The sequence below is a fragment of the Apis cerana genome, linkage group LG1 (genome assembly GCF_029169275.1).
Source record: "Apis cerana isolate GH-2021 linkage group LG1, AcerK_1.0, whole genome shotgun sequence".
Taxonomy (NCBI): domain Eukaryota; kingdom Metazoa; phylum Arthropoda; class Insecta; order Hymenoptera; family Apidae; genus Apis; species Apis cerana.
In genome coordinates, this window is record NC_083852.1 from 10,755,914 (window position 1) to 10,782,433 (window position 26,520).

Here is a 26,520-nt window from a genome sequence, read left to right on the forward strand (position 1 = left end):
CTCAGAGATGCGATCAAAAATAATGGCGCAGCTGTTTGTGCATGGAAATAAAACAGAACCATCGAGAACGATAGTCGATAAGTTATCCCGCCGTTTAGCGTAATTGTCAATTATCCTTTTTTTCAATCGCTTGATCACAACCTTGATAAAATGAAATTGAAAATTATAAAAGAAACAGATTATAAAATTAATCGAAAACAAAATTTCTAACGAAAAAAACGCCTATGGATAGAAACGGGAAAGCAAATCAGTTGTGTTCGAAGGTAATGTCAAAGGTTAATAATAATTGTGCATAGTAGATATGTAGAATATAGATGATATCAACAAAAAAAAATTGCTAATCATTATACAGTTCTCAACATGTAATAACTAAACCATGCGAAGTTTCATGATCACTTGACTTGCGATTGTCGCGTGCCAATATGTATAAAATTACGAATGATGAAAAAGTCTTTATTAAGAAAAGCACACAAAATATATATAATTTTATTAACTAATACAATTTCACGTTCAACGTAATGTTATAAAATCATCAATATTTTAATCATTTTTAATTATTACTAACACATGAATAATCTTATTACGTTTTGTTAATCTAACCTAACCTAATCATCATTTTATTATAAATAGAAAATCGATCACAATCGATAATTGTATCTTTATATTTATCTACTAATAAATCTTATTTACTTATAAATTATAATCTAAAATGTAAGTATAGAAAATAGTAGTAGATTTCTTTTTCAGCAATAATAATTTGTATAATTTATGTATGATCTTGACGATAGAATTTCAAAAAATCAAATTTCATAGGCCATAAACGAAATAAGCATGAGTATTTATTAATCACTGTAATTACTTATGTACGTATTTTTAATAAAACTATATACGGAGAAGTCGTAAACAATATATAATTTTGCTCGATGCAAACTTTATCCAAAAAAACTTTCGATAAAAGTAAATGAGTTAAAGCTGTGATTTTTTAACAAATATATAAAAAATAAAATATATATATATTTATTTTATATAAATATATGTTCAATTATGAATATTTTTTTATATTTTTTAAAAATTTTTTAAAGATTTCCATAGACGCTCATTGTTTTCATAAGCCGGAACCAAAATCCAAAATCCAATTTACGTCATGTTTATTTTGTTCATATAATTATAATCACTTTGTGAATATAACATTACAAATCATTTTGCCGAGAACCATTTCAAAATATTGTTGAAATTCATAAATAAACATTAACAATTCCGAATTCACAAAATAAATGATAATAATTAGTTATAATTGCTTACCGTAATTGGTCGAAAGTACGAGAAATAAGGAAAATAGGTTACAATATAGTTCATGATGTATAGAAATGGTTGCAGGTTGCCGTAATTAGTTTCTTTTTGCATCGTTAATGTTAAGCATTGCTAACGTACAACATCAATAGGGTGAACTGAGGTATGTTAATGGACGCGATAGCAACTTGGTCGTTGAATTCTCTACTGGTCCTTTATAATTTGTGAAACGACCAATTAACATTCCCTGAAAAGATGGTCCACCATGATTTCTCAGTTTTCATGTGAAAAATTTTGATTGGATTTTAATATCAATATTGATCATTTTAATTGAAATCTTAATAAAAACAAAAATGTATGCAAAAATGCACTATTCAGTCAAAGAATTTTATAAATTTAAGTGTTATTAACTTTACGAATAATATAAGGAATTCGATTTCCAAAATGTGAAAAGGGGCAGGCGAATGAGAACATAAATTTTACTTAACGAACACAATCCGAAAGTCGCAGAATGATCAAAGAGAATTAATTTAGTGAAATTTACCCGACAGAAATATGACGCTTAATTAATGTCGAAACCATTTTATTAATCACGTACATATATAGAATATGTACATGCATATGTATGAAAAATATATATATATACAAAAATGTATATACATGATATGTATGCATATGTATGAGAAATGATGATTATATTTCACATTTTGAACAAAATATTGAAATAAATAAATCGGATACTATATTAAATGAATTTTCTTTACCGAAAACGAATGAAATTCCCTGAAAAAAACTTATATATAAATTGTACAATTGTATACAACATTTATTTTGGACGGTCATCTTATTCAAAGAGATAAATATAAAACTTGCATATAAGAGATACAAATGCAAGAAGACGACCTCGCCTTACTGGACTGAACTGGAGTTCTTCCGCGATGAAAGACACACACAGTCACCGATGCCTGGTGTTGTATATTGCCTTGTGCACGGCGAGATCTTCGATCAAGAGCATGCGCACGTCTGTGCGCGAACGAACAGGCAACACGACCGTATAACGTGCAACTACCGAGAATACGGATCGTATACTCTATACACATACCTGTTGCTTTCTCTCTGCTACAGCCAAGATGCTGAAACTACGATGCTCGGTATAGCTCGAACTACTCGAGTCTGGCGAGAAGTTATAATACGAATTCACCGTTTTTCGCACGAGTGTTATTCGTATGCCAGGTTTATTGCTTGTCTTTGGAAAAAAAATATTTTCCGCATAACATGAAGTGATGAACATACACAAACACACAAATACTAACCAATTTGTTTTCGAAAGCGTCACTCGCGAATCATTAGATACGAGGATTCTTGACTTGATGCATAACCGAATACGAATCCTTTCTCGTGTCACGTAATATCCCGCGTATATGCCCTCGTTATTGAAGTGGCACCACTTCACAGTTGCACCTGCACTTGCACTTGCACCACACCACGCGAGTAATAATGTAATATCGTGGCATTGAGTCGTGAGGCCCCGGTAAATCACGGGATACCACCGCGCCGTATATCGTGTTGAGAGAATCGACGACGGTGGCATCCTCGCGGCATCACCGTACACTGCACTCGAGTCAAGCCGAATACTCGGCTCGCTCTCTTTTCTCTTTCTATTTTTTTCGATCTTACTAAATATATTGTTTTATTCTTTTTTCTCTCTTTTTTTTTTACTATCGTATCACTTTCGAGTTTCTCATATTTCACAGAAAGTTTTCACTTCGCGGATCTTCAATATCCGCGGTTCAACGATCGAAAAGCTTGTTGTAGATAGATAAGTGCATTGTCGGCAGTAACGCTAGCTCCATCATCAGAACTGTCATCTTAAGATTACAAAAATGGATGAAGATAAATAAAAAAGCCTTATTGTAATGAAATAATCGACTTTTGATGTTGATCGCATTTTTATATTATCCAATGATCGAATTCGATCGCTTGATTCGATAGTGTTCTGTTGTAAAACACGCGTTGTTTTCTGCGAGGGCGAGGAAGACACTTTGTAGTTAATTCTCGATTTGCTTTAATATAGTGCTTCAAGATATTCTCTTCACAGTTGTAAACTGAAAGAGAATCTTGTATATACGATAGCACAGCAACACGCAGTTGAAAGACTCGAATTGGACTGGCTGTAGAGATGAGGCCCTTTTCCCCCACTCCCGCACCCCTTCGACTGGTTGCTTCTCTACCGCGTCAGACCCCCACTTTTCACATGCCACCGGACATTCTCCTCTCATCCCTCCCCCGCGGCCTTCGACTTTGCTTCGCATCATTGTATCTTTTCCCTTCTTTTTCACCTTCTCAATGCTCCTGTGCATCGTCCTTTCTTTCTCTGTGCGTGAACTTAACCTGAAGCTCCTAATGTATGTACTCGATCGTATACGCCTCCTTCTCCAACTTTTGCCTCTTCATAATTTTCTAACATTTTTTTTCACTTCATCAACTTCTAATAGGTGTTCAATTGACAATTCAACTGCAGCATCCAGCAACTTTATGATATCTATGCTTTATTGCATATGTTTATGAATAATTATGATCTTTTAAATATTTTATTGTTATATTAATATATGATAATTATTATAATATAACATTAATTTTTGAATTACAAGACTATTAGGATAATATATTTATAAATTTATTTAAATTAGATTGAATTTATATCTATTTAGATTAATAATATTTAATAATTAATAATATTTTCTTTTTATTGTTATGTCGTTAAAATTTTTTTTTGTATTGAATAAAATTACAATATTTTTTGATTCTCGTTAATATTTTTCTTTTTTTTTTCTTTTTGTAATTTAATTTCTTGATTTTTAAATATTAAATATAGATTAACTATTATTCTGCAAATTTTAATTATATTTTTTTTTCTTAAAAGCATATTTTATAACAATTCATAAATTATCTTTATTTTATATATTATTATGTAGATTTATGTAGATTATTTATTAACAAAAATTTTTTATTTAAATTATAATCATGTATATATAATTATATTATCGCTGAAAAAAGAATAATTAAATATATAATAAATTAATAAAAAATAAATAATTGAAATTAATCTAATAATGATATACATTTGCACGTTGTTAAATAAGATGAGTATAAAAGTTCGAAGTATCTTTAATATTAAATTAAATGCTTCATTAATCGGTAATGTTCGGATATGTTCGGATACGTTCAGCCAACCACGTGACACTCATCGAGAAATATGGCGTGAAGTTGGTACGAAGATGGTTGTTGTGAGTTACGAAAGAGTAGACGATTTCTCGCGGGGAAGGCACTTCCCAGTCGTCCGGAAAAAGTACCGCATTGCTATTTTTTCCTTTGATCTAGCAAGCGGACGGTAGTGCGATGGTATACGACATCAAATGGATCATACCGAAGCTTCGAAATCCAAGCAGTCTTTGGAACATTGCGAGTAGCATAACCTTTGTAGCAGTAGGGATTTTCTCTAAAATCATTATAGGTGAGTTACACAAATCAATTATTTAAATTAATATTATGTATTATTTAATATTGATATGCTCAATCATTAATGATAGTTCGAATATATATTTAAAAAATTATTCTTGATATATTACAGATTTAACTATTTATTAGCTCGCAATATATATATATTCTATAGTTTATGTCTATGATTTATATAGAAATAAAAAGAAAACGTGACTATTCTACAACTCTGATTGAAAAATTCATTTTTTATAATTAAATACATGGAAGATTATAACAAAGTAATACAAAAAGTATTTATATAATAATGTCATGTGTTATAAATTTTTTTTATTTAATCACTATAATTATGATAAAATAAATTTAAAAAATTTGTTTCAAATTTAAACTATATAAATAATATAATAATATTATTTAAAATTATTTGAAAATTTATATTAATATAATTATTTGTTTGAATTGTTGAGTAACAAAATTAAATTTTATGTATATTGCAATAACACGCGCAAGTAAATGTTTCTTTATAAAATAAAAATAAATTTATTTAAATATTTTAAAAATAATTTATTTTATAAATAGCTATATAAAAAGTTTTTAACGAATTAAAATTATATAATATAATATAATGTTCATTCAATATATTATAAAAAAAATGTATAATAATTAAATCTTTTATATATCTGTTTATCATGGTTTATCAATTTCTAAATGCAATTAAAATGTAATATAATAATTAAAATGTAATTTTTTTAAGTATGTATATGATTAAAACAATTAGAAACCATTTATATATGATGATTGTTATTATATTCTAAATTGTATTATTTAATTTTTTTATATTATTATATTACAATTCTTTAAATTCTTTTAATACTTTCTTATTATTTATATTTCAAAAATTTATATGAATATAATTAAGAAAAAATTATATATATAAATAAAACAAAATTAAACAAATAAATACAAAAACAAACAAAAATACGATAAGTATATATATTATTTAATTTTCTACACACTTCATTAGGATAGAATTGGACATTCCATGTGACGTCATTATAAATATCACGCGATATTATCAGATATTCATTTTATAAGCATATGCATTTTTTCATTGATTATAAATCAATTTATATTCGCATATACATACATGTAATGATGCATAACTTTTAAAAAAATACTCAATTAATTATATTTTGATTTTAATAACTAATCTATTCAAATCATATGTTATCCAAATGGAAGGTATATTCTGTATCATTATTATTATGTTTTGCGAGATTGGTATTTCTAATTTCAGGAAAGGTCAGGTACGCATTAACGCCCTACAAAGGGCACAGGAAATCAGTCATTGGCCCTCGCTGGTCTTTCAGTGAGTACCACTGATTTACAATAGACCCGACTTAATGTTGACGTTGACTTAGCTACGATACAATAAACTTCGGAAATTAAGCATTACTCAATTGGTTGAACTCATAGCGCTCCATATATCTTTCCATCTCCATTCACTCCTTTTCTTTCTTTCTTACTTCTCTCTTTTTGTTCGTTTTATCAATCTATTCGCGTGTAATAATCGCTATTCATTCCTTCAAATTCAGTTTTATCTTTACATTATATATGATTAAATTTTACATAACCAATATTTCTTTTGTCCATTGCGATATTTATGATTCTGATTAGATAATATTTCATTCTATAATTCTAATTAAGTAATCAAAACAATGATTTTTGAAAGTTGAATATGAAAGATTGATTAATAATAATTCATAATTCAAAAAATCTATAAAGATAAAAATTGCTTTAGAAGTCAAATTCATGTTAATCAAAGACTATTATAATGTTAGATTTATTAAGTTACAAAAATATTATGATAATTTGAATTTTGGATTTGTATGTTTCAATAAAATATAATTTCAACATCATCTTATTATATATTTATGATCATATATAGATATCACTATAATAATTATTTTATGAAATATAAATTAAACGAGATATAAAATTATTTTTAAAATCTTATAAAATATCTATAATTGTTTTATAAGTCATTATATCAATATCTTTATTATTCATTAAGATCGATCAAAGTTGATTTGAGATAATGATATTGATATACAATTATTTTATCATCTCATGCGTAATCATTTTTTATAACAATCACAATAAAAACAAACTTTTACATTTTTTTAAGGCTAATAATTATTTTTTTTTAATTAATAATTATTCCATTAATCAAATATAAATAATTTAGCTTTACTTTAAAGTTCTAGCATTAAATAAACTTCTCTTTTCATTGTACGTGTAGAAAGAAAACCAATTCTATGTAAATCAAGATGAAGTGTGTGTCATGTTAAATATATACAGTATGTACAATAAAGATGAATTTCACGAAATACACACAATATTCTGTAGTTTTTTTTCTGGTTTACGAATTAATTTACCGAAGAGCATTTTCTTTTCCGTTCGTGCTGTTTAAGAATGGCTGAACAGAACAACAGTGTACAACAAACATATCATCAATCGAGCGTTAGACGAACGGCCGAAAAATGTACCGTTAATCACAGTGTCAAATCATCACAGTTGCTTCGATGATCCTGGTATATGGGGTAAGTTTCTTTTAGATTGGTTCAACAATCGGATCACTGTATCGACTGTTATTCATTAAGTTAAACACTCGACACTGTTTCATCAATATAGCTTTCAACCTCCATTGTTATGTTTTGTTAGCAAACATTTTATTGTATGTATCGATTAATGAGGCATGATCGAAACGATGAAAAGATATTCCAATGATATTGTATGTTAATATTGAATACTGAATATACTTTATTAGTAGATTGGAGAATATTTTTTTTATCGATATTTTTTTATATGAATATGTACTAGTGGTTTCTTTATTTATAAAATATTTCTTTGTTGTATATACGAAGAACAATATGGCGGAGTACATGTGAGTGCTATAAAAATTATTCTACAATGGCTTTGCACAAACAAAAGAATACTGTAATATTTAAATATTTATTTTTACACAAATTATTTTATTAATTATTAGTAATATTAATAAAATAGTAATTTTTAAATCGATAATCGATTTTACAAAAACAATATAATGTAATAATAAAATATTATATAAGTATATTCATATATTATTCATGTTTATTAAATCATTTTCGATTTTTTTTTATTGATTTACTAATAAATTATTGATTATTTAGACACACATACATGCACATACGCTTGCATACCTTCATATATACACGAATTCTCCTTTTCCTGAATCATATCTTTTCTTTCTCAGAATGACCATCGATAAGCGATCGAATGAAAGAATTTAAGACAGAAAAATCTCTGAACTCATTTAGCGAGCCTGGACCTGAGGTATCTGATGGATCGTCGTAAGATCAGGTGGTCGCTTGCGGCCCACGACATTTGTTTCACAAACTCCTGGCATTCATACTTCTTTATGCTGGGCAAATGCATTCCCGTGATCAGAGGTGGAGGTGTGTATCAGGAAGCCATGGATTTCTGCATCGAAAAGTTGGCCGCTGGTGAATGGATTCACGTCTTCCCCGAGGGGAAAGTAAACATGTTTAAAGAAACCATGAGGTTCGCGATTTTTTTTTCTTTATATTTATTCTATATTTCATTTTATTTATCTTTTCCTAACCTTTTTTTCTTTTTCTTTTTTTTTTTTGTTTACTTATTTTTTTCGATAAAAATTTTATTCTATCTGTTCTATCGTGTTCAGATTAAAGTGGGGTATTGGAAGATTAATATTTGAATCACCTGTTCCGCCGCTAGTAGTTCCAATCTATCATCTTGGCATGGATGACGTTTTACCGAATGAACCACCGTATAGATTGAAAATACGCAAAAAGGTCACTATGAATTACGGTGATCCAATAGATTTTAGCGAATTAGTAGAAGAATTGCGTGTGTCAAAAGTGTCTGAAGAGGAAGCAAGGAAAGCGATTACAGATCGTATTCAAACAGAACTTTTAAAGTATTGTTATTTGAAATCTCAGTAATATTTATGATATAATTCATAATAATCTATATATTTTCATAATAATTAATATATTTTCAGATTGAAAACGATAACGGAAGAACTTCACAAAAATTCATGATAATCAAACGGGAGACATTCTAATCATCATCCCGATTAGCTTTAATATACCAAAAGAGGGAAGAAAAAAAAGAAAAAAAAAATATATATATATATATATAAAAAATAAAATTTTAATTTCAATGTGACAATAGATATTAATCAAAGATGTTCATTTGTACGACATGTAACTAATATATATACAATTGTGTAATGTAATGCACGTATCAGGCAGTAGTGATTTAGTTTTGTTCCTTTTTTATTTTTTTTTCATTTTTTTAAAGAGGATATTATGTTCGTGATATTCTTGAGAGAATTTTAATTTAAATATGAGTCGTGTTGACTTAAAAATGCCATATATACGTTTCACAGTTACATTATCACATACATAGTAATGTATATACGTTCCTGCATACACATAAAAGGAATCATCATAACTTATGTAAAAACTTACAGCTATTGTTTATAGAATAAATTTTAATATAATCGCAAATTACGAAAGCTTCTATGAAACATAACATTGAAAATGTGCCACTATACTGCATATCACCGTTCATTTTTATACGTGATTTTTTAATATTTTCAAGGTTCGTAATTTGTGATGATACAATACAAGCGTGACACAATCTTTGTATAATTCATTGAATTTACTCTGCATATATTGAAAACTTTTGTATAAATGATTCGAATATAATTGTAATCAAAGAAAAGAAAATGAATGAATTTGACGAAATAATATAACTAAGTCAGATTTGATTGAAACCCAACTTAAATTTGTTGGATTTTAAAATGCTTAATCATCGAACACAAGACGAAATTACGATGCTTGTGATCAATTGTATTGTACATTTAAATATATGCACACAAGTATATTTTTGATATATTGTAAGAATTTACAATAACTATATTAAAAACATTGAATGATAAAAATACTACAAAGATATACATATTTTGTATTTATTAAATTTTTTTATAAATAGTAAAATATTTTCACAAAAAGAAATCTATTTTTTGCAATCTGTTGTACTATGCGAGTATTATTTAAAGTGTAATGTGACTGTTTTACGCCATTATTTCATTTTAATAAATTATTTTTCACGCTATATTATATTATTTAAAAAAATATGTAGATTATTATAATTATTATCTAACAGATAATAAGATAAATATTTCTCTAAGTCAACTTTTATTAATATTCAATAAAATATTAATATGTTTGAATATTCAAACTTTATTTCAAAATTATAATTTATATTATTTTTCTTTAATAAATATAAAAATTGTTTTAATATATTTTCAAAATTATCAAAAAAATAAATATTATTACTATTATTACTTATTACAAATTATATTACTCTATGAAGAATAATATTTATATAGATAATTCAACAAATTATATTTAAAATTAATATTTCATGGAAAATATCAATTATATTACATCATTTCGTTATGATATTCACAGATAAATCTTATACATATATATTCTTTTTATGACATAGAAATATATATTACGTCGTACACATTTGCGACATTACTATTTTTCAAAGATTGGGTATGTCTTGGCACGTTTTTTCTCTTTATAGAAAAAGACAGTTTTGATTCTAGAGCGATACAATAAAAGCAACACACAATATTTTCATAAGATAAGTGGAATCTGTACATTAATACGTTATTCATAAACTTTAAATAGATAGAGTGATACATAACATTAACGAGACAAAGTTTATACTATAAACGTAAGTATTATCATTACTTATCACTTTCATTCTATCACTTATATTTTTATACAACTTAAATATGAACTAAGTGTAAAAGAGAAGAATTCGATCGCGAGACTTGAATTTATAATTAAATTGAACTTCATTTATAAGTATAATTAAAATATAAAATAGTATTTGATAAATATAATGTTAACAATTTTTCAATAAATTTAAATATGATTAAAGATAAAATTAATTTTATTATTATATATAATGTATATGACATTAATTGTATAATATTACATCATTATTAAAAAAACTTTCTTTAAAAAGATAATTTAATATTTTTATAAAATTTCGAATCCATCATTGGACGGTGTTTAAGGAATTAAAAAATAACAACAAATAATATTTAAATATTGTTTGATTCTAATAACTTGATTCGTGCTTCTAATATAGATAAATAGAATTATTTTATATTTATTTGTAATTATACGATTTATAACTATCTATTTCTACATAATATACATGTTAATTGATTCTACAGAATATATATATATATATTTTTGTATAGATTGTATAGAATTTAAATATATATATATATTTATTTATTTATTTATTTATATAGATTTCGCAAGTATCGCGATCGAAATAAAATCTCACGATCCGATAAAAAAAATAACATGCTTTTGGTATAGATTGTGATCATACATTATCCTCTTTTGATAAATTAATATGATCATTCAGCATTCATTTCTCTCATTTCTCTCATTTCTCTCATTCTTGTGTCTATCATCTCCTTTTATCTCAATGATATTCATTGGCAACTTTACGAAGACTAGTTTTATTGAAATTACAAATACTTCCAAGCAGAGCAGCTCGTTCGTTGGTCAATTTTGAGACATTACTTGACACATCAATAGTTGCAGTCATCTGTGACGGAGGTGCTGGTATAATACTTTTTGCAGGAACTCCATCACCTTGTCGCACATCTATAGAACCTTTAGTTAAATAGATTGTAACTTTATATAATTTTTATAATGTCGTTTGGATACATACTATTTTATTATTATTTTATTTTATTTAATTTTTTATTAATTACATTATTTTTATAAAGATATACTATATGCTATAAATATACTATTCATTAAACCTATTATTATATTATATTATTATATACTCGAAATGTATCCAAGCGATAATTATATGAAAAAATGTATGAACGTGAATAATTAGTGTTTGAGTGATCATATGACCTACGTGAGAGAAATAAGCGTAGTATGCGCCATCAACTTTTGTGCCCAGCTAATATAAAGTCATGAATATTGATTAATGTTAATTTTTAATAAAAATTAATGAAAAAAGTAATTTGATACTTACGCAGTGATGGAGGCGTTAAAGTTCCAACACTGGTTGCTGTAGAAGTACTAGTAGGACTATCCGAGCGTTCCGGACTCTTACCATTTACATGTTTTATTCCATTTGCACTTAATTGGTTTGCAGAACGTTGTTCTTGGGCTAATTTTTGCTCCTTTTTCTAGAATAATAGAAACATTTGTCTTTTCAGTTTAAGAAATATATTAATATTTTAATACAATATTTAAATATAGTATTTTTTTACTAGTTTCTGTTTTCGCTTTTTCATTTCTTCCTCTGAACTCATCATTTCTTGAACTTTGACAAGTCTTTTTTGATGTCTTGCTACTTTTTGTTCTTCTTTTAGTCTTTGTTCTGCTTTGTTTACTGCTTCTTGTAGAGCTTCTTTCAAATGACTACTTAATTTGAAATGTGGTTTTTCTATGGATCCAACAGCAAATGTAATATGTTTTGCTGATTCAAAGAATGGATGTTCTAATAAATGTGATATTGTTGGTAAATCCTGTTTCAAGGCTTCTGGTGAAAGTATCACTTCTAGTAGACTTTTTAAAGTTAAATCGCAATATGGTAATTCCGAACATGTTGCTTCTAACAATGGTCTTCCAAATGCCATTTCATATAATACATGTCCAAAAGAATAAATATCTACTTGAGTCTGTAAAGAAAAAAGAATATACATACATATTTATATTGAGAAATTTATACGATATTTTTCTAATGTAATGTGAAGTATACCGTGGCATGAAGTTTACGCCTTTGTACAACATAAGGACGATAAAATGCTGGTAAACCTAGAAGACCATTTTCTACATCCAATAACTTGGCACATTTTTGTGTTAAAAGAATATTTCCTGTATGTAAATGTCCATATGGTAGACCTTTTTCATGAAGAAATCCTAAAGCTTCCAAAATCTAAAATAAGAATTATTTAGCTATAAAATCTATTATTTTTATTTATTATATTTATTTATTATTTATTATTATATTTTTACCTGGTAACCATACATAGCAATTTCAGGCACTGTTAATGATTTGGTTTGTTTTGGATTTCCATACTTTTTTATAAATGGTTGTTTAGGTTTAGTTATGCACAAAATGTCACGTAATGTACCCGTCGGATAAAAATTTCTTATCATTAATGCTCCATTTTCAGTTACATGTTGATAAACAATTGGTTCTATATAATTATGCTTTAATGTTCCTAAACTTTTAAAAACACCTTGCATATCTTTATCTTGCAAATGTTTATCTGGACCAAATTCTACCCATGCAAGTAATAATTCTTGTTTTGAATTTTGACGGTTTTTTACAGTATAATAATGTTTTCTTAACCGCCATCCCATATCAGGAATGGCTTTACAAACTTCAAAATTTGCATCACTACGTAAGGCTAATGACACCTGTTGCAAAGCTATTTCTGAAAATAAAAGTTATTTATGAAAATAAATTATATTTTAAATATAAATTAATAATTTAAAATAAGATTTTTTTAATACCTAAACATAATGTTATTTACATATAACTTATTTATATACATATTATCATATACATATATCATATACATATATCATATTATTTTTACTTAATTATATTATTATATTATTATAATTAAATCATACCATGTAATGGTGCTGTATAATTATCTGGATCTAAGAATTTTTTCATAGGAAGTGATGAAGCCAATATAGGATTCATTAGTATATTGTTTAAATAATTCTAAAAATAAATAAAATAATTATATTAAATTAATACTTAATAATTATGATTTTTTTTATGTAATTAATTTTTTATATAATTTATATAATTAACCTGTAGGGCTATTTGACGTTGAGCTATGAAGTCTGGTTCCATATTACCAATGATTTTCTTTGGAGGAAGTGCCAGATCAATACCAGATATTGATAAAGCTGCATTAAGCTGTACAAAGTCATTGTAGCGTCTGCTAACTCTCCAAAATTTCTCAGAAAGTGGACCTCTTTGTGTTCTAATCACATATTCCTATAAATAAATATAATATAAAAATATATATTTATATCATTCCTGTATTAATAAATAACAATTTTTAAATAAATGTATGATTAAAAAATAAATTAAACTATATATAATATATTCTAATACTTATATATTGTACATTCCAATAATATTATATTTTTTTATATTTTTTAAGTATACATATCTTTTTTTTAATATATTATATATACAAAATTAATTTTAACTATATAAATTTTATGTGTAGAAAAATATATTATAAAATTGTTTATCTTTGAAACATGCAAGAGAAGCATCCAGAATGTCTAGATAATCAACAATAACGTCCGACGTTGATTTAACGATATGAGATTGGAGCGAAAATCCGACATGTATGAAGATCATCTTTTATCGACTAAATGTCAAAATATACGTATTAAGCGTGTACCGTACCGTATGTCCGTCGATTGTTCTTGCATTTTCAATGACGCTCGTCAGCTTTTCTGTATCATCTAACAGCACTTTATTTGTATATCGCTTCTCAAATAAAGCCATTGATCATTAGTCCGACAGAATGCAGAGCCCGTGCGGGGCGAACTGCGTATGGCTATCGCATATTTTTCGTAAGTCGCCATACATGACGCACTTCTGTATCATTGCAACATTGGTCAACGTATTATATACAATTATTTTAAATGATTCAATAACAGATTCAAAAAGATGCACCGATATTGATTAATGTTTTTTAATGATCAACACAAATTTTATTTAATGAATTACATCAATTTTCTTAAAGCTTGACACCCATCTTTCACCATTTTATTATATACACTTTTGCAGTGATGCCACAATCAGATGACCACTACAATAAACATAAAATTTCTATATTTTATATTTATTTTATTTATTTTGAGTAAATTATAAAAATTTTATTCCAAATTATTTATAAATAATTAATTATAAATTTAAAAATAATTAATATAAATTTAATTATGTCATGAAATAATGAAGTAATTAAACAATTTATTAAACAATTAAATTTTTCGTAAATTTTTATCATATATTTCATATTATTGATGAATTTATCATGTTATCGATTAAAATGCCAGATTATTACATTTATGCAATTAAATTTATCATAAATTCATATCATGCGATCTAATAACAAAATATAGAAACTAAATTTGACTAAGTTATAGATAACAAGATAAAATTGCATTTGATTGTAGCATACATTATACAAAATTAGTTGGATTAGGATGTTTTGAATGTTTATCTTATTTATATTTATATATATCATAACTTTTGTTAGCTTTTATAACAATTAATAATATAATAAATTGACAGAAAAAGCGAATTTATTTATTACTTATTATTTCATGTTGATAATTTAAATTTTACGAAATAATATTATTGAATTGCTTGCATTATAAGTATTTAAATTTTCGCGGGTCGGATATGTATAAACGCGACGTAGTACTTCATCGAGTCGTCACAACTTCCGGCCATAGTTTTGCATCCTTTTTTCCGAACATCGTCTGCCGTTGTAATCATTACACCGTGGTGATAGTACAACGAAGTGGAGAAGTGTCAGAAGTGGCGAGTGTCGATTCGTTTTTCTTCAAAATTTCCAAGAAATGATAGTTATTCAGCCAAACATAGTTCTGTAACAGACAAACAAAAGCTATCATTTCTTACAATCAGACGTGCAACAAAAATCCTGCGATTTAGGGGACGGATTGTGAAATTTCTTCGAAATATTCGCGACGTAGAGACGTGCTATAATACATTAACTGCTAATGATGGCACGATTCAATTTTCTTATGACCAGACATGTGAGACTCGAAATATTTCCCGTTGGTTCAGGTTGAGGGCTTATTCATACAGGATAAACAGCCCTTGCTTGCTTGTCGGCGCGTGATCCGAACGTTCTACGTCGGTGTTCTTTTTCTACCGTTTTTGAATCGCCGCTAGCGTGTTAATTAAACAAACAAACTGTGGCCGAGATAGTGTTAATCGGATACGGCACAAGAAAATCTGGAAAGGACGTGCGAGTCGATGAGAAGAAGGAGGCGGCGGAGGAGAAAGAGGCAGGAATTTAGGATCATCGAAAGATATGGAGAATAACGACGAAGCGCGCACTGTGGCTGATCGTGCGTCGACGTCAAAGGAGGAACCCTTAGAAGCCACTGCTGATGATGATTACGGCTGCGAGCATTATAAACGAAAATCCAAATTTGTTGTAAGTACCTCAATTGGTTTTTTCTCGCAAATACATTTATAATCCCTCTGTTTTCGGTTTTGATCACGCAGATGTTCAATGATCAATTCGTGCGTTTCAACTACAAAAGAACGTATATTTTTTTTAGATACCGTTTGTAATACTTCCGTATCTCTACGTTCACATCAAGCATTTTTTGAATTTGTTACAATAAACGATGATCTTGATTTTATTAATTTTTAAATTCCTTCTGTTTTATACCATAGTAAATATATATATTTATTAAGATTTCTGATTAATTCTCTAGTAACAATATAACGAGTGGTTATAGATTATATCTTTTTCATGTATATTATTAATTGGGCCGTTAAGTGGTTGTAAGTACGTCACCGATTGACAGTTAATTCAATTAATTCGCATAACAGCATCCCTACGGATATATGTATATATTTCAAATTAATCAATGTAGAAACGAAAGATTTCATATGAGATTGAAATGAGACTTTTTGTAAAACTTTTTATAATATGATTTTTGTGCGAACATTATAAAATGTCAATAAAGATTTATTGTTTATATGTTTGCATTATCATAATTGTAATCCTATTTAAAATTATTGAATAAATTTAATTATCCGATTATTTTAAAAAATTTGCATGGTAAATTAATAGTTGACAATTATAGATTTATAGTCGGTATATTTCAATGAATTTTCATTCAACTAATAAACCGAATTTACATTTCATAAGAAACGTTTTGAGCGCCGCCTAAAACAACAGATAAAAGTCGAAAAGCATTCATAGAGTAATCTATTTAAATATCTATAACGCACTATAATAAAAAGTTGAAAATAAAAAGTTTCAATACCTTAAAAATTATTCTTGAACTTGAATAATCAATAATATTTATAATTCTGGATAAATGTTTCTAAAATAAACGACGCGCATAGCGGTCTTACAATTAACGACTAACACCGAAATCACTTATACACGAGCTTTTCTTATTCATTGTAAACGCGACATGCGTTTCATATGTGTATGATGTACGTAGCAACAAATCGATGAAGTTCAGCTATATGTTGTAATGAAACGCCCTCTCACAGTGTTGCTTACCAATTGCCGCGATAAGTCAAATGTCATGTGCTGCTACCAGTGACTAGTTTTTCTAAGTTGTCTGAAAAAAAATATATATAATTATGATTTTTTTTTTCATGGATATTTCCAATAGATATTTCGTATTTTATAATAAAATATATCAGATTTGTGATTTACTTGTCTGCTTACACGATTTGTCTTGTTTACCTGAACGCATAAAGATAAGACACTTAAATTTTTGTTATTCAAATATTATTCAAGAGAGCACTGTGAATAATCTATATCTTATGATCGAGAAAACATACATCTATTATATCTTACTAAAAAAGCAAACTATATATACATAGTAAGTCAGTAATATATTTTAATTATAATAACTTTGAAATAATAATTTTTTTTCAAAAATTCAAAAATTTTTGAAATTCAAAAATTGCATTAAATAATTCTTTTATTAAAATTATGATAAATTATCGATATATATGCTTTGTGGATAATTTTTAAATATGTTATTAAATATATATAAATATGTTATAAATATTTTTAAATATGTTATTAAATATATATAGAAAATTTTAGAACTTTTTATTATATATATATTTATATATAATTGTATAGAATCATTGATTAATTTTAGTTTTACCATAGATTATCATAGATTAATTTTAGAAACTAAACAAATAACTTTACAAAAAATAATTACTAGCATTTGAATGTTTAAACATTCTGAAAGAAATATCTATGCTTTGATCTACAGTACATTTTGAAAACCGATTATATATGGTGATCGCATTTAACGCACATGTTGTCATATATATATATATAAAAACTAAAACTGATGGTTATATGTATAGGAAAAAATTGTTTAAAATTCTATTTTATTATCTTATATTTATAATATATATAATAATATTTAAAAATCATTAAAATTTGACATCATATCGATAAATTAATGTGATTTTGTTATAAGATTTTGTTGAATTTTTATTTAATTCAATATAAATAATAGTTATTTTAATGAAATTTCAATTTATAAAAATTAATATTTTTCATTTTTTATATAATTTTTTATATAAAATTTATATAAAATTATTGAAATAATTAACACGTGTTACGATAACACGTGGGAGATGCGAATGTGCGCCATCTAATAGAAATTCAATAATCATGATAAAAGTCAATTATATACTATGCTGAGTCGATTATTAAAATATTAATATTAAAATATTCCATCCTTTCGACAATCAATGAATCATTATTGCATGGAAAAATTTTATATGAATCATTATAGATTTTCTTAATAATGGAAAAATTCATATAGTTGTTGACAACTATAAATGTTTTTTTAACTTGATTCATGTGATTAATTCTTTCGATGTCGCTGAACGTACTAGCATCACGTGCGAAACGAGTTTCATAATGGTATGTTATCATGTTCTCTGTACGCTGATCACCGTACGTTGTCGAACAGTTTTGCCGAACGCTTATAAGCGTCTGCTGCATCGAAAGGGTTAGGGATCAAGGATGGATTCATATGGGGGCTAATTGGATTATTATCTAAGACCTTCGTTTTCTAAAGTGTCCAAGAAATATCGATAACACTTTTCTAGTATTTTAATTGAAAATTTGAATTTAAAAATATATATAACATTTTTTAAAAGTAACCGGTAATATTTATTATTTTTTAGACACCATGTTGCAACAAGGTATATACATGTCGATTCTGCCACGACAAAGAAGAGACTCATACAGTAAACAGAAAAGAAGTCACAGAACTGATATGCGTTTTATGTGATACTCGTCAGCCAGTACAAGCCACTTGCCAAAATTGTCATTGTCGATTCGGTAAATATACATGCCTCGAGTGTAATTTATTTGATGATGAGGACAAAAATCAGTATCATTGCGATGGCTGCGGAATATGTAGAGTTGGCGGTCGTGACCGATTTTTCCACTGTGCCAAGTGCAACATGTGTTTACCAGTTCAATTACAAAACGGACACACGGTATGTAATATATCAATTTTGATTAAATGCCAATGAAAGTATTTCTATTCTGTATGATATACTTAACTAAAAATTATTTATTAATTTAATTAATAAAAATAAACTTAATTTAATAATAAAAACTGTAATAAATATATATACTTGATTTGATGAAATGATAGATAAAAAGTTTCAGTTTTGAATTATAATCATAGAAAATAATTCATATAAATTAATGTTTTGTGTCATATTTTCAGTGTGTAGAAAATGTTTCTCATGCAAATTGTCCAGTTTGTCTTGAGGATATTCACACAAGTCGTATACCTTGTCACATTCCAAACTGTGGTCATTTGCTTCATCGCACATGTTTTGAGGAATTGTTACATTCAGGACATTATGCGTGTCCAACTTGCCAAGTATCCCTTCTAGATATGACTGATTTATGGAGATTTTTGGATATGGAAGTATCATCAACACCAATGCCAGAAGAATATAGGGATTATAAGGTTGATATTCTGTGCAAAGACTGTCATGAGGTAAAAGAAGCATTTTATTTTAAATATTTGAATTATTTATGTAATAAAAATTTATGTATTTATATAATCAAAAAGTAATGATAAATTAAATGTAATCAATGAAACAATTTTTTAGGAGTCAACAGTAAAATTCCATATTGTAGGTTTGAAATGTTTGAATTGTGGAAGTTATAACACTTGCAGAGTTAAAGGATCTCCTTCTCCAGGTTGATATTAATTAGTAATTATTTAATTTTTATAGTAATAATATTTTTAATTTTTACAATTAGTTTCTAAAACTAGTGTTTTAAAAAATTTTTAGCAGATCCAGATACATTGGATTAAATAATTAGTATCAACATTATGGATAATGAAGAAAAATTATGCAGAACAAAATTCTGAGTATTACAACGGGAAAATTATGCAATTCCCGCGAGAAAGTGTTGCTTTTAAGCGATTGAGAAAGAAAAAGACATTAGAAAATGGCCTCTTTGGCATTATACCTCTTTATTTGTTTTTAGTGAATTTATACATCTTTGTTGATTGTTTTCAGACTTTTTATAGATGTTATTTTATTAGGAGGCTGAATATAGTGACTGAAAATGATCAGCGCTTATATTTTTAACCATGAGACATCGAAAATTATTCAATAATCACGATTTAAATCGTGAATTCATTTTAATTCAAATTATTAAGAATAGTAGATTCATTTTACGAAAATATATTAATTATTACACATAATGATAGTAATTCTAAATGAAATATATAATATATTCTTGGCGATTCTCATTTTGTTATCGATTGGTGACACAGTATGCATGGTATCACCCATTTCTTAAAATTCTTCTCGCGCTGTTATTAAATAGAGTTTTGAACATTTCATGATGCGTGACTTTCTTTTGATGCAATCTTTTCGTAAATGCTATTTGATCAACATATACCGGTAGTGCTAGTCAAAAAATTTCCCTCTTTTAGCTACTATTATAATCAACAGCTAAGAGTTCCTTTATGATATACATAGTTCCCCGATGTTATATTATACAGTTACATGTAGAGATAGAAATCAATGAGATTATTACTAATAAGACGCATTTTATTTCTTAATTAATTATTGTACGCGCAATTTTCGAAAAGATCGCCATCTAGTCAAAGATCACTTGAATCACTTCTTAATACAAATGTTCTATATATAGAAAAAAAATGCGCGGAGGAATCTCAGATAGTTGGGTGACGTAAGCTGATATCTAATACAATAATTTTTTGAAAATATACGAAATAAATTTATATCGTAAACCTTCGAAATAAATGGTGAGATTTCAAGCTTCGACATTCATCTATCGAATTTTATCGGGCATTACCATCATGTTATTGTAAATTAAAAACGATAATTATAAATTTGTGCGTATAATTAGGCATCTTTTAGTGCACGCGTTTAAATATATATTTTTATGGAATTTGATATTAAATTTCATTTTAATAATTAATAAATATTTAGCATAATTCATAATAGAGAAAATATTTTACCATAATAAAAAAAATTAGTGTTTTTAATTTTTCCTTCAAGAAAATACGTAAAACACGATAAATATGTTTAACTCGTTTTACATGAATTAGTGATTCATGTTGTTAGACATTTTAATGTCTAATTATATAAAGCGAAATGATGATACTTTATTCCAATTATATTTTTGAAAAAATATCCAATACAGATGAATAAATTGGTAACAGTAATTTTTTTTAAATTAAATTTAATTAAATAATTAAAAAAAATATACTTTATTAATTGTTTTTAACTTTAAAACAAAATAAATATAATTGGTAATAAAAATTCTAAACAATGCATATTATACAAGGTATGGAATATCTTCAGAGATTTTAAAAATCAAATTAAAAAATTGATATGTAAAAATTTGATATATAAAAATTCAATTGAAGCATATTCATTAAGTTATAAGCAATTGAAATTTACATTTAAATTTAAATGAAATTAATTTAAATGAAATGAGACAACTCTATCATAATTGTATTGCTTTATTTAAAAATTTTGATTGCAAATTTCAATTATTTATAATATAATAAATAAGTTTCAACTAATATTTTTATATATCAATTTTTGTGTTTGTTTTAGCCTCTAGATCAAAAATGTCTCATGAATATGTTAACACTTTATATATAACTAATAATTCCTAAAATTAAAATTTAATATTATAATAAATTTTTTTAATTTGATCTCAAAGTTTTAATGAAAATCCCAAATTCTATATACTGTTGAAACATATTAAGAAAACGCGTGTACAGAAAGAGCTTTAGAATTATGTTTGACGCTTTCTACATCGCTCATAAACATTGTCATATTGTATTCAGTTTGTACGCATATACTACTGAGTAATCTTATCATCATTCACGTTTAGATACTATATATTTCGATTGCTAATATGAGATAAAGCATATTTGTGCATAACATTCTAAAGGACATGTTTAAAATATTAAAATATGATACGATGTTTCAAGCTCAAATAAAAGTCGAGTTGGTAGGCACTCTTGATATACCTCACCTGATTGTGAGATTTTTTTGATTATTGAATCTTTTTCAATTGTTTGTTGAATAATATGTGTATGGCTGTTTATTGTATAAGCACTTGTATTATTCATTTCATGGCATTCCAAGTTTCATAAAAGACGTTAATATACACCGAAAATTGAATTGTTATTGTTATATTAACACATAATTTGATTTAAAAGCATAATGTAAGAAATTATGACATATTAAATCAAATCATGACATAATTTTTTCTAATTTGAAAATAACATTGTGCTGGTTTAAAAAAATATTACCAATTGTTTATTTTTTGGTGTGATTATTATCACGTCTTTATTATTCAATTGTAAATTAAATACCAGTTACAAAGGCTCTTTGTACATAACGGCCGCAATAATGCTTTTGTTTTATATTATATAATATATATACTATTGTATCAAATAAACCAGCTATTATTTTATTCTTTCATCGTTTCGTAATATGATAAGAAGTCGCTACTTTATATGGCAAAAATTTTTTCATATTTTAATAGAAAATAAATTGTTTTTAATATCAATTCACACACGAATTTCTTTATGTAAACATTATTGATTCCTGATGTCTTTTTAAAAAATTGCATATAAACTTATAATTTGTACTATCAGGAATAAATATGTTTACGAAAAGAAATGAAATTTTATTTCTTTTTTCTATATTCATCACTATCTATACGCCAACATAATAGCAACTTCCTATCAAAAAAGGCAGAAATATCTTGCTTTATTTTTGTTTTTGTGATTTATTTGTGGTCCACATATATCCTACTGAGAACAAATCATAAATATAAGTATTTATAAAGCGTGACATTTCTTCTCTTTTTAAGATACAATTTCAGATGCACTGTGGATTTTTTCATAAAAAGAAAATTCATTTATTTGTATACATATGCTATGCATTAGAATATCTCAATTTTATATCAATTATATGATTTATAAAAGATTATTCTAATGCATCCATTCGTATTCAACCTGTAAAATTGCCTAATAGATTTATTTTTTCTTTGCTTTCCTGTGTTTCTTTTTCTTTTATATCATGTGATAAATTTGATAGAAAAAGGCTATATTCCTTAAACGGAAGTGCCGTATTATTTTAATTACGACTAGTTTAATGTCGCATTTTTTGTACCACGAAGTGCGACTGAGTCCCCATGTTTACAAAAGGACTCTCAAAAATTCAAAGAACGAGGACGTAATGGCAAGTATCCATGACTGCTAAGGAATCGTCGAGCAGCTCGCGTCATTTCGAGCTGATCGCGTGTACGTCCACATGCTACTGTTGCCCATTGTGCTTCTAAATGTACCTGCAATTAGAACAAACCAAGGATAAAAATTAAAGTAAATAGCGTAATTATGATATTAATATCATAAAATAATAATATATACAAAATGATTACATTAGCAATATTTAAAATATAATAAGATTAAATATTTAAAACTGTCTTATACTTAAAAAATTATAAACTAAATTCTTTAAAACTTTATACACATAAGATTAAATTAATTGAACAATTTTAATATAAACTACATGATATATTTAATAGTTTTAAAGTATACATTTAATAATTTTATTGCCCTTACATGAGCTATTTAATATTTCAAGAGATCAAATATTGCAATGAAATTTGATCTATAGCAACAGATGTTTTTGCAGTATACGAAAATTAAGCATTGGAGCGATGCGAAAAGAAATCTGATACGAAAATATCAAATCTCTAATGCAGCTAACTCCATTAAGGAGATACAATGAACCGATTCTAAAATTAAAAAAACAACTCACCTTAGCACGTTTGACTGGCCTGAGCGGCAAGGGGCTGAGGATACAACAGGGACTGTCGAATGCATCGAATGTGATCGCTCTCTTGGCATTAGGCTTCCGTTGTACGGACACAAAGTCGTGGGAATTCTGGAAAGGATAGACACACTAGCTACAGCCGGCGAATAAAAAGAACGCATATAGAAAATGCTCATTTGAAAATTATTTCTTTTTTCTTTTTACCAGAAAAAAAAACATATGATAATAAGATAATAAGAAAATTTTAGTTTTTAGAGACATAATGGAAAGATTTAAGAAAAAGAAAAAGAGGAGTTGTAAAAAAAGAAAGAAACGGAAATAGAAAGGATATAGAGTTATAGAGAAATAGAGGTTATGGGAATTTACTTTAGTATTCAAAAAATTACGAAACTATATCGTGAGCTCGTCCGTTTTATGCGTTCATATTTTCTTTCTAGGGCACGTTTTATATACATGCAAAAAAAAAACTATCACGTTTCATTATAAAATGACTAGGCCTTTTATATTTTCTTTTTTCTTTCTTTTTTCTTTGCATGATTGCGAATCGATTTTGGAAAAGAGCATTCGCGACCAGTGGAGCTACTGCTTAAAATTGTTCTTTGGATTTTCGGGATAGGATAGTACAAGGAAAATACTTTGGTACGCTAGGCCAGGCCTGTATAAGGACGTTTTACGTTTGAGTTAGTTATAAACATGCGGCAATTCAATATTATTATCGAAGAAACTAAAAAAATATATATGTAATATATATATATATTAATATATAATAATAAATAAACGCTATTTTTATATGTATATATCCATATAGATATATTATATATAATTATAGATGGGATATTTATGATTTGAGGATATTTAATTAGGGCAAAGGAATTATTAGGATATACATTACGTTTCATGTTATGTGAATCACCGGTGATCCATTTTTTCCGTTTAGATTATTATTATTTTTATTATTATTGAAACATATAAATGACTAAGAAGGCGAAATTGAAACTGCAAACATTTAATACAATCAATGATATTTTGTAATTAAATATTAAATAATCGTATGATAGTACTTAAATACTAATACTTTATTACAGATTTACATAAGTACACATGTTTAACCTGTTGTGCACAGGATTCTTATAATAATTTACAAATATTTTAAAATCAGAAATCTTAAAATCTTAATAGTATTATTATTAAAAAATTTCAATATTACTGTTATTTTCTTTTTAAATGTGTATCATAAATAAGTTTTATAATAATAAATAAATCTTATAATAATAAATAATAATTTGGTTTTTCACCGGAATAAATATGTTTTCAGTTCACTTCGCTTCCAAAATAAATGTACACGAATAATTTACACGAATAATTTATATGATTAAACATTAACAAAAAAAATAATAAAATGATAATAATTTAATTTTTTGTAATATTAATTGTAAAAAAAAAATGAAACAAACAAAAACGAAATATAATTATCTGTATACATCAAATTATATATACGTTTAATAACGAAGAGTACGGATATTTTCAATATAAAGATAGACAATAAATATCGACCAGAAATAAATATTATAATACGCGCAAAAATATAATTTAAGTACTTCATAACGTTGGCTTTTTTGTGATCATTTTTATTTTAGTGATTTAATTAATGATAAATAATATGAAACGTTTTGTTTTTTAATTCATGATCATAAGTTTCGATCCAAGCAAAAAATTATTAGATATAAATAATTTAACACGAAAAGCATACGCGTTGGCAAAAAAAAAAAAATAAATTAATTATATAAATAGATTAAATCGATATTCTACACCATTATTAATGTTAGTCGTGTTACTTTATAATTATATACTTAAGATCTAAGAAAAGAAAAAAAAAGTCACTAATAATCTTTGGATTGAATGATATCGGATCGACAAAAAGAAATCGATAATCATAACCAGTCTAATAGATATAAAAACAAGGTTAATTTCTCGCGCGTCATTTAACATTTAGTCATAAATTATAAAGAAAAAGGAATTGAAAAAAAAGAAAGAAAAAGAACAAGGCATATTTAACGTTAATCGAAAGGCAGACAATATTGATTAAAATATACTTAATAGAAGAATTTAAAAGAAAAAGACAGTGTTAAAATAAGAAAGTTAAGAAAAGGCCGGCTAGCGTGTCTAGAGGCGATTGGTACGGGAATAATACCAGGATAGGGCTGGTTGAGTTTGAATATATGTTTGAGTATGGACATTCTCTACCTTTATGGGACTAGTCCCTGCTGTTAAGAAACTGTCTTCCAATGCCATGGATGCCGGTGAAAATAATACCGATGTGTCCAAACTTTTACTCTATAATATAAAATGAGATAAATAAATAAATTAAATGATATAATTTGTAATCTTAATATAAAATATCTTTAA

General features: G+C 26.5%; 5 protein-coding genes across 17 annotated transcripts in view; 2 read left to right on the plus strand and 3 right to left on the minus strand.

The window, feature by feature from the left end:
* Window positions 1-1,309: 1,309 nt before the first annotated feature.
* Window positions 1,310-3,510, minus strand: LOC133665688 (uncharacterized). The gene is made up of 2 exons (XM_062071556.1): window positions 2,393-3,510; window positions 1,310-1,537 (listed from the first exon to the last, which is right to left on the minus strand). The coding sequence occupies exons 1-2, from the start codon at window positions 2,879-2,881 to the stop codon at window positions 1,436-1,438; spliced, it is 591 nt and encodes a 196-aa protein (XP_061927540.1). The 5' UTR covers window positions 2,882-3,510; the 3' UTR covers window positions 1,310-1,435.
* A 1,022-nt stretch (window positions 3,511-4,532) lies between these two features.
* On the plus strand, window positions 4,533-9,993 carry LOC108001825 (tafazzin). Its single transcript, XM_017063047.3, has 5 exons — window positions 4,533-4,804; window positions 7,263-7,391; window positions 8,148-8,391; window positions 8,534-8,788; window positions 8,873-9,993. The coding sequence occupies exons 1-5, from the start codon at window positions 4,690-4,692 to the stop codon at window positions 8,910-8,912; spliced, it is 783 nt and encodes a 260-aa protein (XP_016918536.1). The 5' UTR covers window positions 4,533-4,689; the 3' UTR covers window positions 8,913-9,993.
* Window positions 9,994-11,373: 1,380 nt separating this feature from the next.
* On the minus strand, window positions 11,374-14,789 carry LOC108001824 (PX domain-containing protein kinase-like protein). 4 transcript variants are annotated; one of them, XM_062071658.1, is made up of 9 exons: window positions 14,662-14,789; window positions 14,389-14,583; window positions 13,777-13,965; window positions 13,587-13,683; window positions 12,960-13,384; window positions 12,703-12,879; window positions 12,212-12,622; window positions 11,971-12,127; window positions 11,374-11,591 (listed from the first exon to the last, which is right to left on the minus strand). In XM_062071658.1, the coding sequence occupies exons 2-9, from the start codon at window positions 14,488-14,490 to the stop codon at window positions 11,398-11,400; spliced, it is 1,752 nt and encodes a 583-aa protein (XP_061927642.1). In that variant the 5' UTR covers window positions 14,491-14,583; window positions 14,662-14,789; the 3' UTR covers window positions 11,374-11,397. The 4 variants fall into 4 exon arrangements, with proteins under 4 accessions (XP_061927642.1, XP_016918534.1, XP_016918533.1 ...); XM_017063045.3 differs by adding an exon at window positions 11,851-11,895 and having other exon boundaries at window positions 14,389-14,789; XM_017063044.3 differs by having other exon boundaries at window positions 11,374-11,582; window positions 14,389-14,789.
* Window positions 14,790-15,597: 808 nt separating this feature from the next.
* On the plus strand, window positions 15,598-23,327 carry LOC108001789 (RING finger and CHY zinc finger domain-containing protein 1). 5 transcript variants are annotated; one of them, XM_017062993.3, is made up of 5 exons: window positions 15,598-16,177; window positions 18,934-19,251; window positions 19,488-19,766; window positions 19,882-19,986; window positions 20,068-23,327. In XM_017062993.3, exons 1-4 carry the CDS (start codon window positions 16,052-16,054, stop codon window positions 19,975-19,977), a joined length of 819 nt encoding a protein of 272 aa, XP_016918482.1. In that variant the 5' UTR covers window positions 15,598-16,051; the 3' UTR covers window positions 19,978-19,986; window positions 20,068-23,327. The 5 variants fall into 5 exon arrangements, with proteins under 5 accessions (XP_016918482.1, XP_061927701.1, XP_016918480.1 ...); XM_062071717.1 differs by having other exon boundaries at window positions 20,071-23,327; XM_017062991.3 differs by having other exon boundaries at window positions 19,882-19,972.
* Window positions 22,587-26,520, minus strand: part of LOC108001786 (myb protein) — a 35,985-nt gene continuing 32,051 nt past the window's right edge. For all 6 annotated transcript variants that reach the window (XM_017062980.3, XM_017062979.3, XM_017062983.3 and 3 more), the window contains 3 exons: window positions 26,359-26,448; window positions 24,100-24,225; window positions 22,587-23,623 (listed from right to left, as the gene is read on the minus strand). In XM_017062980.3, coding sequence (XP_016918469.1) covers window positions 23,489-23,623; window positions 24,100-24,225; window positions 26,359-26,448 — 351 coding nt within the window. In that variant the 3' untranslated portion in view covers window positions 22,587-23,488. The remainder of the gene's footprint in view (window positions 23,624-24,099; window positions 24,226-26,358; window positions 26,449-26,520) is intronic.

Excerpts from the sequence above, each read along its gene's own strand:
- LOC133665688 (XM_062071556.1), bottom strand. The coding sequence starts at position 2,881 with ATGCCACCGTCGTCGATTCTCTCAACACGATATACGGCGCGGTGGTAT. Across the intron at positions 1,538-2,392 it reads TAGCAGAGAGAAAGCAACAG|GGAATGTTAATTGGTCGTTT; the intron begins GTATGTGTATAG and ends CCATCTTTTCAG.
- LOC108001789 (XM_017062991.3), top strand. The coding sequence starts at position 16,052 with ATGGAGAATAACGACGAAGCGCGCACTGTGGCTGATCGTGCGTCGACG. Across the intron at positions 16,178-18,933 it reads AACGAAAATCCAAATTTGTT|ACACCATGTTGCAACAAGGT; the intron begins GTAAGTACCTCA and ends ATTATTTTTTAG. Across the intron at positions 19,973-20,067 it reads TAAAGGATCTCCTTCTCCAG|CAGATCCAGATACATTGGAT; the intron begins GTTGATATTAAT and ends AAAAATTTTTAG.
- LOC108001824 (XM_062071658.1), bottom strand. The coding sequence starts at position 14,490 with ATGGCTTTATTTGAGAAGCGATATACAAATAAAGTGCTGTTAGATGAT. Across the intron at positions 13,385-13,586 it reads TTATACAGCACCATTACATG|AAATAGCTTTGCAACAGGTG; the intron begins GTATGATTTAAT and ends TTTTATTTTCAG. Across the intron at positions 12,623-12,702 it reads GGCGTAAACTTCATGCCACG|ACTCAAGTAGATATTTATTC; the intron begins GTATACTTCACA and ends TTTTCTTTACAG.
- LOC108001825 (XM_017063047.3), top strand. The coding sequence starts at position 4,690 with ATGGTATACGACATCAAATGGATCATACCGAAGCTTCGAAATCCAAGC. Across the intron at positions 4,805-7,262 it reads TTTCTCTAAAATCATTATAG|AATGGCTGAACAGAACAACA; the intron begins GTGAGTTACACA and ends GTGCTGTTTAAG. Across the intron at positions 8,789-8,872 it reads ATTCAAACAGAACTTTTAAA|ATTGAAAACGATAACGGAAG; the intron begins GTATTGTTATTT and ends ATATATTTTCAG.